Source organism: Pteronotus mesoamericanus, unplaced genomic scaffold (genome assembly GCF_021234165.1).
Source record: "Pteronotus mesoamericanus isolate MK-2021 breed Mesoamerican mustached bat unplaced genomic scaffold, CSHL_Meso_final contig_25, whole genome shotgun sequence".
Taxonomy (NCBI): Eukaryota; Metazoa; Chordata; class Mammalia; order Chiroptera; family Mormoopidae; genus Pteronotus; species Pteronotus mesoamericanus.
Genome location: NW_026555105.1, coordinates 21,348,845 through 21,361,269, shown reverse-complemented (window position 1 = coordinate 21,361,269; position 12,425 = coordinate 21,348,845). Strand labels below are relative to the sequence as shown.

At 55.2% G+C, this 12,425-nt stretch overlaps 1 protein-coding gene across 1 annotated transcript in view; it reads left to right on the top strand.

Annotated features, from left to right (window-relative positions):
* Positions 1-680: 680 nt before the first annotated feature.
* ANGPT4 (angiopoietin 4) overlaps positions 681-12,425 on the top strand; it is a 30,473-nt gene continuing 18,728 nt past the window's right edge. Inside the window, exon 1 of the mRNA XM_054573463.1 lies at positions 681-1,081. Coding sequence (XP_054429438.1) covers positions 773-1,081 — 309 coding nt within the window. The 5' untranslated portion in view covers positions 681-772. The remainder of the gene's footprint in view (positions 1,082-12,425) is intronic.

Below are 12,425 nucleotides of genomic sequence, written 5' to 3'. Positions count from 1 at the left end.
AGAAGGGAGGATGGAGCCAGCTCCCTGGTGAAGCGTCCACTTCCCTGGCCTTGTAAGGATTTTCTGTCTCCTGAAACAGATTGGACGGGCTGCCTCCTCCTAGGCCTCACTCCTCTGCCCCCTCCCTTTACCCTCTCCCGGGGGGCACTTCACTTGTGTTCCAAGTGCTAACATGGAACTGGAGCGGGAATGTGCTGGTGGGGGAGAGAGAAAGGGAAGGCATGGGGGTGCTGAAATTTGAGATTCCAGCCTCAGTTGGGGGAGGTTGGAGAAAGAGACAGAGAGAGGAAGAGAGTCCAGTTGCGTTTGGTTTTCTGAAGCAGGCAGCGCTGGCGGTTTGGTGTTTGCGTGTGCTCGGGTCTGTGAGTGTGTGCGCACGTGTCTGTGTTGTTGTCTTTCCTGCACTCTGGCTGGGAGGCCAGGCCCCCACTGCATAATAAAAGGGCTCTGAGGGCCCCAGGCAGAGCAAGGCCAGTGTACAGACAGGGTGGTAAGCAGGCAAGTGAGGAGGAAGGAAGGGAAAGAGGGAAGAATAGAGGTGAGGGAGAGTCCTGGAACGGGAGCACGAGGCGGTGGGAGGAGCTGAGCAGCTGTGGCATTTGGAGCAAGTATAAATAGCTGTCTGGGTGGAGCTTGGCCAAACAGGGGTTTGCAGCTGCAGCGGCTCCGTGGGCAGACCTATCCACTGTTGGCCTCAGCGGGCGCATCCTGGGCACGGCGCAGGGCCCTTTGGGCTCTGACCGGATACCCATCACCATCACCACATCTTTGGATGCTCTCCCAGCCAGCCATGCTGCTAGGTGGCCTCCTCCTCACTGTGGCCACCATGACAACAGCCCAGCGGAGGGGAAAGGAGGCCGGAGGGCGCCGCCGGGCACACCGAGTCCAGTATGGCCAGTGCAGCTACACCTTCGTGCTGCCTGAGCCCGAGCCCTGCCCTCCAGAGCCTGAGGCCTTCAGGGGCTCCAACAGCCTCCAGAGGGACTCGCCAGCCCCTGCACTGAACCTAGGGGACTGGCCTACCAAGCGGGTGCAACGCCTGGAGAAGGTGCTGGAGAACAACACACAGTGGCTGCAGAAGGTACGGCTGGGCCTGCAGAGGCAGGGGTGGTGGGCAGCGACTGGCAGCTGGAACGTCCACCTCAGGGGTCTTCCCTGGGCTCAGAGGGCCAGGCTGATGGGACCGTTGTCTCTGAATTGTACAGACTGAGATAAGGAGGCCCAGAGAGGGCCAGCAACAGGCCTAAGGCCACACAGCCAGGATGGGCAGGGACAGAACTGGGAACTAGACTCCCTAACTGTCATTCATTCATTCCCCCGATAAAAGCTGGTTGACAGTTGCCATGGCCAGGCCTTCCTAGGTGCTGGGGGCACAACAGCAAAAAGACAGTGCAACCCCCTCTGTACTAGTGGGCATAAGAGGCATAAAGAGATAAACAGTAAAAATCCACTATGTCAGATGGTGAAGCAAAATGAAGGAGGAAAAAAGGCAAGCAAGTGACCAGGGGTAGGTATTTGAGGTCAGATAAGTCAAGAGGAGGTGACATTTGAACCCTGAGAACAACTCAAGTGAAGGAGCAGCCCATGCAGCTCTCTGATGAGGGCGGGGGAGGGAGGGCCTTTACGGCAAAGGGACCAGCAAGGGCGAAAGCTGTGAGGTGGGAACACAGTGGCGGTGGCTGGGGAACGGCAGGATGGCCAGTGTGGCTGGAAGGAGGGAGACAAAGGGGCGACAAAGGTGAGGAGGAGGCAGACCATGTTGGAAGGATGTTAGTTCTTGCTCCGAGAATCACGAGAGCCATTGCAGGGTTCCGGGCAGGGAGACACACACCTGAATTGGTTTGAACAGAACAGACTGGAGAGGACGGGGTGGGGGTTTGAAGCCCAGTGAGGAGGCTCCTGCAGCCGCCAGGCGAGAGGTGACGGAGGCCTGAAGCAGGACAGGGCTGTGGAGCAGGTGTCCTTGGTTGGATTCTGGTATATTCTGAAGGGGGACCTACTGGGCTCAGCTGATAAATTGGATGTGGGGTGGCAGAGATGAAGGAGTTGAGGACACCACTGCTGTTGTGGCCCAAGACCGGGGCCACTCTTAGATCTCCTGTCCTCATTCTTTCAGCAAACACTCCGAGCACCTACTGTGTGCCAGGCCCTGGGGGAGGCACCGAGGTACAGAGCTGAACGAGGCAAGCTTGGCCCCGGGGTGGGCATGGGGCAGGAAGGACACCCTGCAGTGTTGAAGAGGGGTCTGGCCGGCCCCCTAAGTAGGAGCTCCCAAGGGAGAGAACAGGCCCCAGGCCCCAGGCCCAGGAGACAGCCTGGTGGATAGCAGGTAGTGGAGGGAAGTAAACGGATTCCTGGAGCTTTCGAATGCATTAAACAGCAGACAGTAGCTTATAGACAAAGGTGAGAGCAGAGGAGGCAAGAAGGTTCCCCAAGGTGCCTCTCCAACGAACAGTCCCTTCTTACCCCGTGGTTCCCAAATTGTTCAAATCACATTCCCAACCAGCAACATCCGCTCCCTAATATATGCATATTTATTTAATATTTATGTACATGCACATATGTTAAGATAATATGTATAAGGTATGACACAAATGAAAATGAACATTAAAAAGATGACCCGTGGCCCTGAACAACGTGGCTCAGTTGGTTGGGCGTCATCACACAAACTGAGAAGTCATAGGTTCGATTCCCGGTCAGAGCACTGGCTGGGTTGGAGGTTCGGTCCCCAGACCAGGAACACACAAGAGGCAACCGATTGATGTTTCTCTCTCACATCAATGTTTGTCTCCATCTTTTACTCTTTCCCTTCCCCTCTCCCTGGAATCAATTTTTTTAAAAAAGATGACATATAAAATCATGTACATTGAAGTTCTGGTAGTTTCCTCCTGTTTTCCAAAGGATTGCCTTGTGCACACCCTGGGTTGGTCCGTCCTCAAGGTGGAGAGGATGCACGACCCCTATCTAACCAAGCTTCCTCATGCTCACGTTTGCATACACATTGTGCACACACGCAATTTACACCCCTTTGCATTCCTGCCCGGACCATCTGTCTCCTCAGCCCTCACGCACCATCTCCCCATAGTCTTCTGCGCCCAGCCCTCCCACCCCCTGCCCTGCAACACTTCCAGCCTCCCCCATCCCACCCTCAGGTCCCCCTCCAGGGAGCTCTTCGTCTTACACTCTGGAGCTGACTCTCTGGGGGCTCCACACCGCCCTGAAGTCTGTGTGTCTCTTTGGCACCTGTTTCCAGTCCCACCAGGATTATTCCAAACCTCACCCTCCTCAGGCCTCCCTCTTGGAGCCCACCCCGTCCTCTCGCCAGACCATGGCCCTCCTACTGCAACAAAAAAAGGGGCCTGGGAGAGAGGCGACCCTGAGCAGCCTGCCCCGCACCTGCAGATTCACCTCCAGTCCCCAGGGCCTTTCTCTGGCTCAGAGGGAAGGGTCCCTCCAGGGGCCGAGGCCACTCCCCGCCCCGCCGCCCCCAAGGCTGCGAGTCCCATCTCTGCAGCCCCTCACGCTGCTCAAATCAACCGCCCCTCCTGTGTCTCCATCCACTTCTTCCTCCTGCTGGTCCTTCCCCTTTGTGTTGAATCACATCCAAGTATCTTCCATGTTTCAAAAGGAGGAGAAAAAGGGCAGGGAAGAGAGGAAACAAGCCTCTTCCCCAGCCAACAGCTCTCAGAAGTCCACACGCTCTAGCTCTGCTTCCTCACCTCCCATTTCCTCCTCCCCGTAAGGTCACCCCCCACCATCCCACTTCCCACATCCAGCAGCCACAGGTCAGTCTTCATCGCATTTGGCCTCTTGACAAATTTAGTGCTACCTAACACCATCCTTCCAGAAACTGTCTCCATCAGCAAATCCTCATCCAATAAAACATGCTGTTCCAACCGCTCTCCCAACCTCCTGGCCCCACCCTGGACAGCCACCTGCCTCTCCTACCTAGACAGTCGTCACGGCCAGCGTCCTGGACTCCGTGTCTCCACCTTGGCCCCCACGGTGTTTTCTGTGCTCAGCGGGCAGAGCGGTCCTATTCAGTCCTCCGTTAGATCCTGTCCCTCCTCTGCTCAGAGTCTTCCCAGGGCTCCCATCTCTTCAGAATAAGAAAAGTCCTGACTTCCTGGGACACCCCTCCCTTCGACAGCCTCACGTCTCACCCCTGACCTCCCTCAGGTCACCTCCTCAGAAAGGCCCTCGCTGTCCGCGCTGTTTAAAATAGCCGCCCTCCTTCCATCCCTTCACCTGGCTTCGGTTTTCTCTTTTAGCACTTACTGCCACCTGTTCTTCAAAGCCTCTCTTTTGGTCTGCAAGCTACAAGAAGGCAGGGATCATGCCTGTTTTGTTCACTGCTGGGTTCCCAGGACAGTGCCTGGCTCATAATAGGTGCTCAAAACTTGCCTCCTGAATGCACGGATGCCCCTCCAGTGTCTTGGGTTGCTCCTGCTTCTCCCCTCTGAAATGTCAGTGTTTCCCAGGATTTCGTCTCAACCCTTGGTTTCCTCTCACACTCAGCGGCACGGCTCTGGGGGCTGCCCGCCACTCCTGCAGCACTGTCTCCAGCCTGCTCCACCGCGACACCAAATGGGCATCTGCTGGGTTCCTGTGTCCCAAACCCATGATCCTGACCCGTCCTCCTCCAGCCATCTCCCCTCCGAGAGCCCCAAGTGTCCTGACTCCAAAGTTGCCTGACACTCAGCTCTCCCCTCCCCTGCCCACCTCTCCCTCTGTTTTAGGTATCCCCACCCAACCAGCAGGCCTCTGCACCCTGGGGCTGTTCTCCACCCAGACCCCCACCCCAGCAGCAGGCCCCACCCACCCTGCCGCTCCAGCCCACCTCGTCAGCATCCCGTTTCCCCGGCCACCGCCCTGGCTCCGGCCCTGGCTCAGGCCTCATCACCTCCCACCTGGCTTCTCCACCCCAGGTCTCACCTTCTCATCCATCTTTGGCTCCGCTGGGTGCCTGGTGCTTGGGCAACACTGGCTGAGCCAAAGGATGGATCTAAACCAAAGGCTTTCAGGTCAGAAGGTCACCCAGCTCATCCCTTCAGCTCGCAGTGGAGTGTTCTCACCAGGCATCCATCCGCCTAACCTGATCCCACAGGCTGGGGGTGCACTGGGGCAAAGACCTCTGATGGAGGAGTCAGGTAGACCTGGGTTCGCCTCCTGATCCCGGCACTTGCTTGCTGCATGGCTAGAGATGAACAAGTCTCAGTTTCCTCATCCACAAAATGGAGAAAATGACAATATGTCACGGGGGGCTGGGAAGACTGGTGAGATCGTCACAAGCCACTGTCAGCCTGCTGCTGGGCCACATGAGGACATTGTGTAGCCCGCCTGGGCAAGAACACAGTAGGTTGATGGGCTTTCATTTAATTCACCATAATCTCTATTTTGAGCTCTATGCCAGTGGGTGGGGGAAGCTCAGTCAAGTCAGTCCAAGGGTGGCAGGTAATCTCAGGGCTAGGAATGTCACTTGTCCGTGCTTGTGTTCTCGAGGAGTCCCCAGCCATGCTCGGTCTTTGGTGGGGTTCATGCAGGTGTTTGCTCTGTCATCTCCGAGGTAAGGGGCCCTGGGGCTGACCACTCCACGCAGGCCCCTCGGTGTCTGGATCACCGCCAAGTCACTCTGTGCCTGTGGAGCCTGCCACAAGAGCGGACCCATAGGCCTAGACATGCCTGGCAGTCACTTTCCCCTGGGTCCTGCCACTTTGTTCGGTAGCAGCAGAACCTGGAAGATGAGAGCCCATCTCTAGAGCCCAACCGTTGGGATTCAAGACCCATTCTGCCTCTTCCTTGCTGTCTGAACTGGGGCAAGTTGCTTTATGGCTCTGAGCCTCGGTTTCCTCGCCTATAAAGGAGAGCGACACCACAAGGTGATGCACATGAAGTCCTTGGCCCGGTGCTAGGCATGTAACAAATGCTCAGTAAATGTTGGCTCTTTCTATTAGGTGCTTTGCCTGGAAATACAAACATGAGCCCTATCATTGCTGGGTCCTCCCTCCTGCTGGCTGAGACACACGCCCCCTGGCTCAGGAATCGGTAGTATCTGAACGGTCACCTCTCTGTGGCCCCAGTCGGGAATGCGCACTACCTCCCCAGGGACACTTGGGGCTCCCTCCCCAGTCAGGGGATGGTTGCGACCTTCCCCTGGCTCTTGTACATTCTCTCAGTCCAGAGTCTTTGAAACTCCGACACCTCTTTTTGTCTTTTGCTGTAATATCCTAGAAAAGGAAAAAAGTGAGTTTCAAATAGCCTCACTTAGTAGCATCACCATCATCACCGCCACGGCCATCAGGGAGGACCAGGGCTGACAGGAGATAACCTGCCCCCCAGACCCAGCAACATGCTGTTCATCTGGTAGGCGCAGGGGCGCTGCGGCAAGCTCCCAGGGACCTGCGCCTGCCGGGCCCCTGCCCACAATTCCTCCCCTGTACAAGTGAACAAACAGAGGCCAAGGAAGGGATGGGACTTGCCAGACACATGCGGCAGCAAAAACCAATTGTGGCTCACACTCCATGCTCCTGGTTCTTCCTCCTGACGGGACGGTGTCAGGGAGGTGGGGAGGCCAGATCTGAGAGACAGAGGATGTTCCCTTCCACATCAGCATTCCCCAGTCCCCGGATACCCACTCTTCTCCCAGCACGCAGCCGGCTGCTGTCCTTCTGCCCTGCGCTCAGATGTGCATGGAGTGGGGGGTGCCCTGCCCTTGCTCCCTCTCTCTGTTTCTCGCTCCCCCTCCTTAAACCCCTCTCCCTTTCCTTCCTTCTACTGTTCTCACCTTCCTTCCACCTCTCTTTCTTCTCCTCCTCCTCCTCCTTCCTTCTGGAAAGCCTCTGCCCCAGTGACTCATGTCCGGACAATTGGTGGTCTGCACGCGCATCAGCTCCCTGGCAGCAGCCAGGAACGCTGCGGGGGAGGGGGAGAGAGCTAGCAGGAGAGCAGGCTTCCGCAGCGGAGCTGTTGGGTACAGTGGGTAGTCACGTGGCCTCCTGGGGTCACCACAGACTAGCTCTGGAACCCAGTGCAGGCCCTTCACTCAGTGCCCCATCTGTGAGGCATGTGATGAGGGGTCAAGAGCAGCAGAGCTGGGAAGCGTCAGCCTGCAGCCTGCTCCCAGCAAAGGCACGCTCTTATTCCTGTCATTCCGCCTGCTACCCTGGCTCTCCCGGCCAGGAGGCGCCATGTTTAGCCCTCTCCCACGCCCCCGCCAAGGGGCCCATCCTGCAGATGAGGAGAGTGAGGAACACGAGGGCCAGGCACAGCCCCCAGCTCCTGGCCCATTCACAGCACCAGGCTGAGTCTCTGGGGCCCCAGGGGCAGGGCAGACTCCAAACCCCAAAATGGTGGGCTTCTCGCTTGTACCGGTAACGGCTGGCCCAGGGTCCTGCGTCACTGCCTGTCTCTGTCTCTCTCTTTTCATCTCTGTGTCTCCCTGCCTCTTGCAGGTCTCTCCTGCGGCTCTCACAGTGGCCCTCTGGTTTCTGCGTATATGTCTCTGTCACTCTCTGATTCTCCTGTCTAGCGGGTGTCTCCCTAAGTCCCTCCTTGTCATTCTCTCGGGTTCTCCTCTAACCACGAGGCGATCTGTTCCTCACCACCACCTCCCCCTCCCCAGGTATCCACATTCTCTCTCCACACAGGAGGACACACTGGCCCGATGGCCAGAGCCCACCCTCCAGCCAGGCTACTCAGCTGGTGCATCCAAAGCCAAGGGGGAGGGCTCCGGGGCTGGGCAGGGGCCTCCGACCTGGCATTACCACCAGCCTCTGCAATTTGCTCCAGGTCCCTGACGTCAAACCTCAGAATAACTCAGCCCCCCAGCCTGGCGGTTGCTAGGCCTCGCCTGACTGGACATGGGTCAAAATCATATTCAGCGGGAATGCGGTGTGGGGTCCTGGCCCAGCCCGAGACCCTCCTTTACTGGCCTGGGACTCCCAGCTTCCCCGACCTCCCCAGGCTGCCCGTAAATTCTTGGCATTTTCAGCCTTGGGTTATCCAAACAAGAAATGAATCTGGGTTGCCAAACCAAATCTCTTGGGGTTTGATTTCCTAACCTTACCGCTGGCTGCTTTCTGTTTGGGGCTGGGGGATGGAGAGGAGAAAACAACATCTGTTTCTTGGAGGAATAAGGTTATTTTTCCAAGAAAGAGCCTAGAAAGGCTGGCAGAGGTGCCCTTACCCAGGGACGGCCCGGGAGCGGCGGCCATGGAGGCCACGAGCACGGTTTTCCCCAGAGGATCAGGCTTATTTGTTCGAGCGGTGTGGCCCGGCTCTCCTTCGAGGCCCCTGAGCTCAGCAGGCTGGACCTACACGGACCCTCTCCCTCTTCTCTCCCTGGGCAGGAAATGTGAGAAAAACAAGCCCTACTCTGTCCCCTGAGCCTGCACCTCTGGCCTCTGAGCATTTGCTTAGCCACAGAGCCGGCTCTGAGGTATCTGAAATGGACCCCGGGATCCCTCTGTGGGATCTGAAGCAGCCTGAGCGGAGGTCAAGGGGTCATGTCCCAGTGGCGCTACTGGCCAGCTGTGGGGCCCTAGGGCAACCACCTGCATCATTTGGTTCCTCTAGAAAGTGGGACTCAAAATACCCCCTGCCTCCCAGAGAGGGCCTAGGATAAAGACAAGCAGCGTCGGCTAAGCGCTTCAGACGTGCTAGACACTGTCCTGTGTGCTTTGAGATGATGTCTACATTTAATTGTCACAATAAGCCTATGTAGCAAGACTGCTTGCCCATCAATGGATGGGGAAACTGAGGCACCAACAGGCGAGGTGACTTACCCAAGGGCACACGGCAAAGAAGGTCGAGGTCAGAGTCACACTCAAAGACACCAGACACCCCCCTATCTCAGGCCTTTGCACCTGCCTGGCCCTCCGCCTGGAGCGCCCTTCCTCCTGACTTCCCGCAGTGGCCCCTTCTCCTCCTCTGAGCTCAGCAGCCCGCTCAGCGGAGGGTTTTCCAGCTAAGCTTGGCCCTGACCTCGATCACTACCCCATCTCATTCTCTTCATAGTGCTCATTACTATTGTATTTAATGGATGGATTTAGTGGAAGTGCCCTAGAATCAGATAACTCGCCAATTTTGTTCCTTCCTGATTCCCTACTATAGGGTTGGCCAAAAAGTCCATTTAGTTGTTTCTGGAAAATAAAAGACACATTTTTCGTTTTCACCAATAACTTGATTGATGTAGCTATTTTGAGTATGTCGGCTGTCTCCTGCTATTGGCTTCTGGTGGGTAGAGGCCAGGGGTGCAGCTAAACATCCTCCAATGCATAGGCAGCCCCACAGCAAAGAAGTATTTGGCCAACATGTCTGTAGTACCAGGAAACTTCACCAACCATTTTTGACATGTTCAATCAATCACAACACCTTCTCCACTCACTGCACAGACCTTTTTTTTTTTTTTTTTGCATTTCAGTTGTGTTTTTAACCTTTCTTGAAATAATAAAGCGTATTTTCTTCCATCTTCAAAATTAAAATGGCTGCACGAAAATTCACAAATTTTGAAAAATTTTTTCAATGCACACTGACATGACAGCTGTCACAATACAATCTCACAAAATGGTTTCTAATGAAGTAAAAGACAATTAAGAAGCTACTAGAACCGTTGTACAGGAAAAAAACTAAATGAACTTTTTGGCCAACCCAATACCTAGGAAAGGCCTGGCATGTAGTACGTACCCAAGAAAAAATTCCTGAGGGAATACATGAATGAAACTCAGAGGGAGGGGTTACTTGGAGAAAACATATGTATTATGATGATATGTGTGGGATGTTTGAAAGAACCTTGTGTTGGTGGGTTTGTTTTTTATATTTTTAATTTTGCATACAGTGAAATTCACCCTTCTACACATATTTCTGTGCATTTTGAGAAATGGGTACCGCCATGTAGCTACCGCCACGATCATGATATAGACATTGCCAAATCCCAAAAGTTCTTGTGTCCCTTTGTAGTCAGTCCTTGCCCCCAGGCCCAAGCCCATGGCAACCGTGGATTCTGACTTGTCCAGAAAGCCCTATAAAGGAATCAAACCGCACGTAGCCTTCTGAGTCTGGCTCTTTTTCGCTCAGCATAGTATATCCGAGAGCCATTCAGGTCACTGTGAGAGTTCCTTTATATTGCTGAGCAGAGTCCATTGGATGGATGGACCGAAGCCGTTTATCTGCTCTCAGTTGTAGTAGCTTTTATTTAAACAGTGCAGGAGAAAAGAAGCCTTGGCTACCGAGAATGCGCATCGCAGATGCTCCTCTGTTGTCTTTCTGAAATACCTTGCTTCGTCCCCCGGCCCCTGCCTGGCAAAACTCCTCTCGTTTCCTTCAAACAGATGCCCTCTCCCTGATAAGGAGCAGGGCTTACCGTCCCCATGTCACACATTGGTAAAGGGAGCTCAGAAAAACGTAGTCCTCAACTATTCGAGGCCCCAGCTGGAGAGGAATAGAGCCAGAACTCAAACCCAGGACCAAGAAGAAAGGTAGGGAGGCCAGGGGTCAAAGATCAGCCTCTTTGCAGGCAGGAAGGGTGCTGGGGAGTCCAGGCGCCTGTTTCCCATCTGAGCCCTGAAAACTTGCCAGCATGAGGATTACAGAGAAGGGGCAGGACCCAGGGCGCGGGGGAGGCCGTGGCAGATCCCATCCCATGTCGGTGCCTCCACTGGGACCCTTCCCTCACCCTTTCATCTGGCTCCCAAGCCCTGGTCCACAACCGACACCGCCCCCCCCCCAACACACACAGGCTGACATGAGTCACCGGAGCCCCACCTTAGCCATACTGGCCCATCTGGCCTGGATTGCCTATCCCAGAATTCATTCTGAGTGTTGCAAGTTGGGTGATGGGCCCCAGCTGCAGGTGGCCTTTGTCCCACCCAGCCACTTGCAGCCAAAGGACAAGTGAGAGACCAGTGAGGGTGCTGAGGGAGCTTCTGTCACTCAAGATGACCCCAAGCTACCCTGAGGTCCCACCCAGCTTTGCAGACCTGAGGAAGTCCCTGAGCAAGGAGTTTTGGGACCTAGCCTACCAAGTAGGGACCTTAGGCAAGTCTTCTGGGCCTCAGTGTATCCATCTGCAAATGAGAGGCTTGGGGGAGATGCCTGAGAAGGTCTTATAGTAGGAATGAACTTGTTATCTCGTAGCGCGGAGCAGGAACTCAGGGCCAGGGAGTCTGTATTTTAAACCAGGTCCCAGGAGGCTCGTGACTCATGGGAAAGTCCAGGAGCAGTTTCAGTGTAGGTCTGCTCACCCTCATCCAGCCTGGCGTGCCCTGGCCAGCCGCATGTTGGACTCCCGGGGAGCCGACAGAGGTGCAGCGTGGACGCCAGGAGGGTACCGTCCCCTGGAGATGACGGTAGCCTGGCCTGGGGCGGAGGGAGGTGAACCAATTCAAAACTCGCAGTAGGATCAGAGTGGCCAGAACTTACTAGTGGATTGAGTGCAGCAGATGAGAAAAGAAGAGCCCGGGATGGGGTCTGGGTTTGGGGCTTAAGAGCTGGGCGGGGCCATTTAGTGAGAAGGAAAAGAGGAAGGGAGAACGGGGTGGGGATGCAGGGACGGGTGGTGGGCTCTGAGGAATCCAGGGTTCCATGCCGGACGCTTTTGCTTGAGGTGCTTTTTGGAAACCCGTGCCGAGACGGGTGGGTGGGACATTCACGGGAGAAGTCTGGCGGGGGCTGTGAAAGTCCTGGGAGCGACCGAGCACCTGCTACAGGGCCCCGGTGCATTTGTGGCCTCAGACACGTTGGCATCTGACCCTGGGTGAAGCATATGGAAGGCTTCTCAGAATAATACCTTCAAATGCAAAAAACAAAAGCATAAGAACACCAAGTGATGTTGCAATTGTAATCGAAATAGTAAAACTAAATCCGTGATCTAGTCGTAGCACTGTTTCGTGGTGGGTACAAGAATGTCCATAATTCCAGGGTCATAATGAGCAAAAACAGTGTGTTAAGGTACTGTAACGTGTGGGTGGCGATATGAAATTATGTGTGATTTCTGTTGGGAATGAAGTCCCAGGATCAGCTAATAGCGCTATGGTGTGTGGCCTGTGCTCATAATGAAAGAAAATGCCAGATTGTAATCACAGGTTAGTGAACAAAAGATATAATTTTTTCCTCATTCACATTCATGGACTCTCCCGAGTTTTCTTCACATTAAGGACCCTTGACCTCAGGAGAGAACGTGCAGAGAGACGAGGGCCCAGGACTAGGCTATGAGACCCACGCTCAACGTGGAGGCGCCTGGTTAAGGAGGGGACAGGCAGGAGGTGATGGGGGAGAGAGAAGGAAGACTAGGGGAAAGCGCTGCCAGAAAAAGGGAGAAGGGGAGCGGTCATCCGGGTTCACCGCTGCTGAGAACCCCACCACGTGCCTGGACCCCGCCTCGGCAAGGAGGCCGGAGCAAGGCGAGTTAAAGAGCAAAGGGGTTGCCG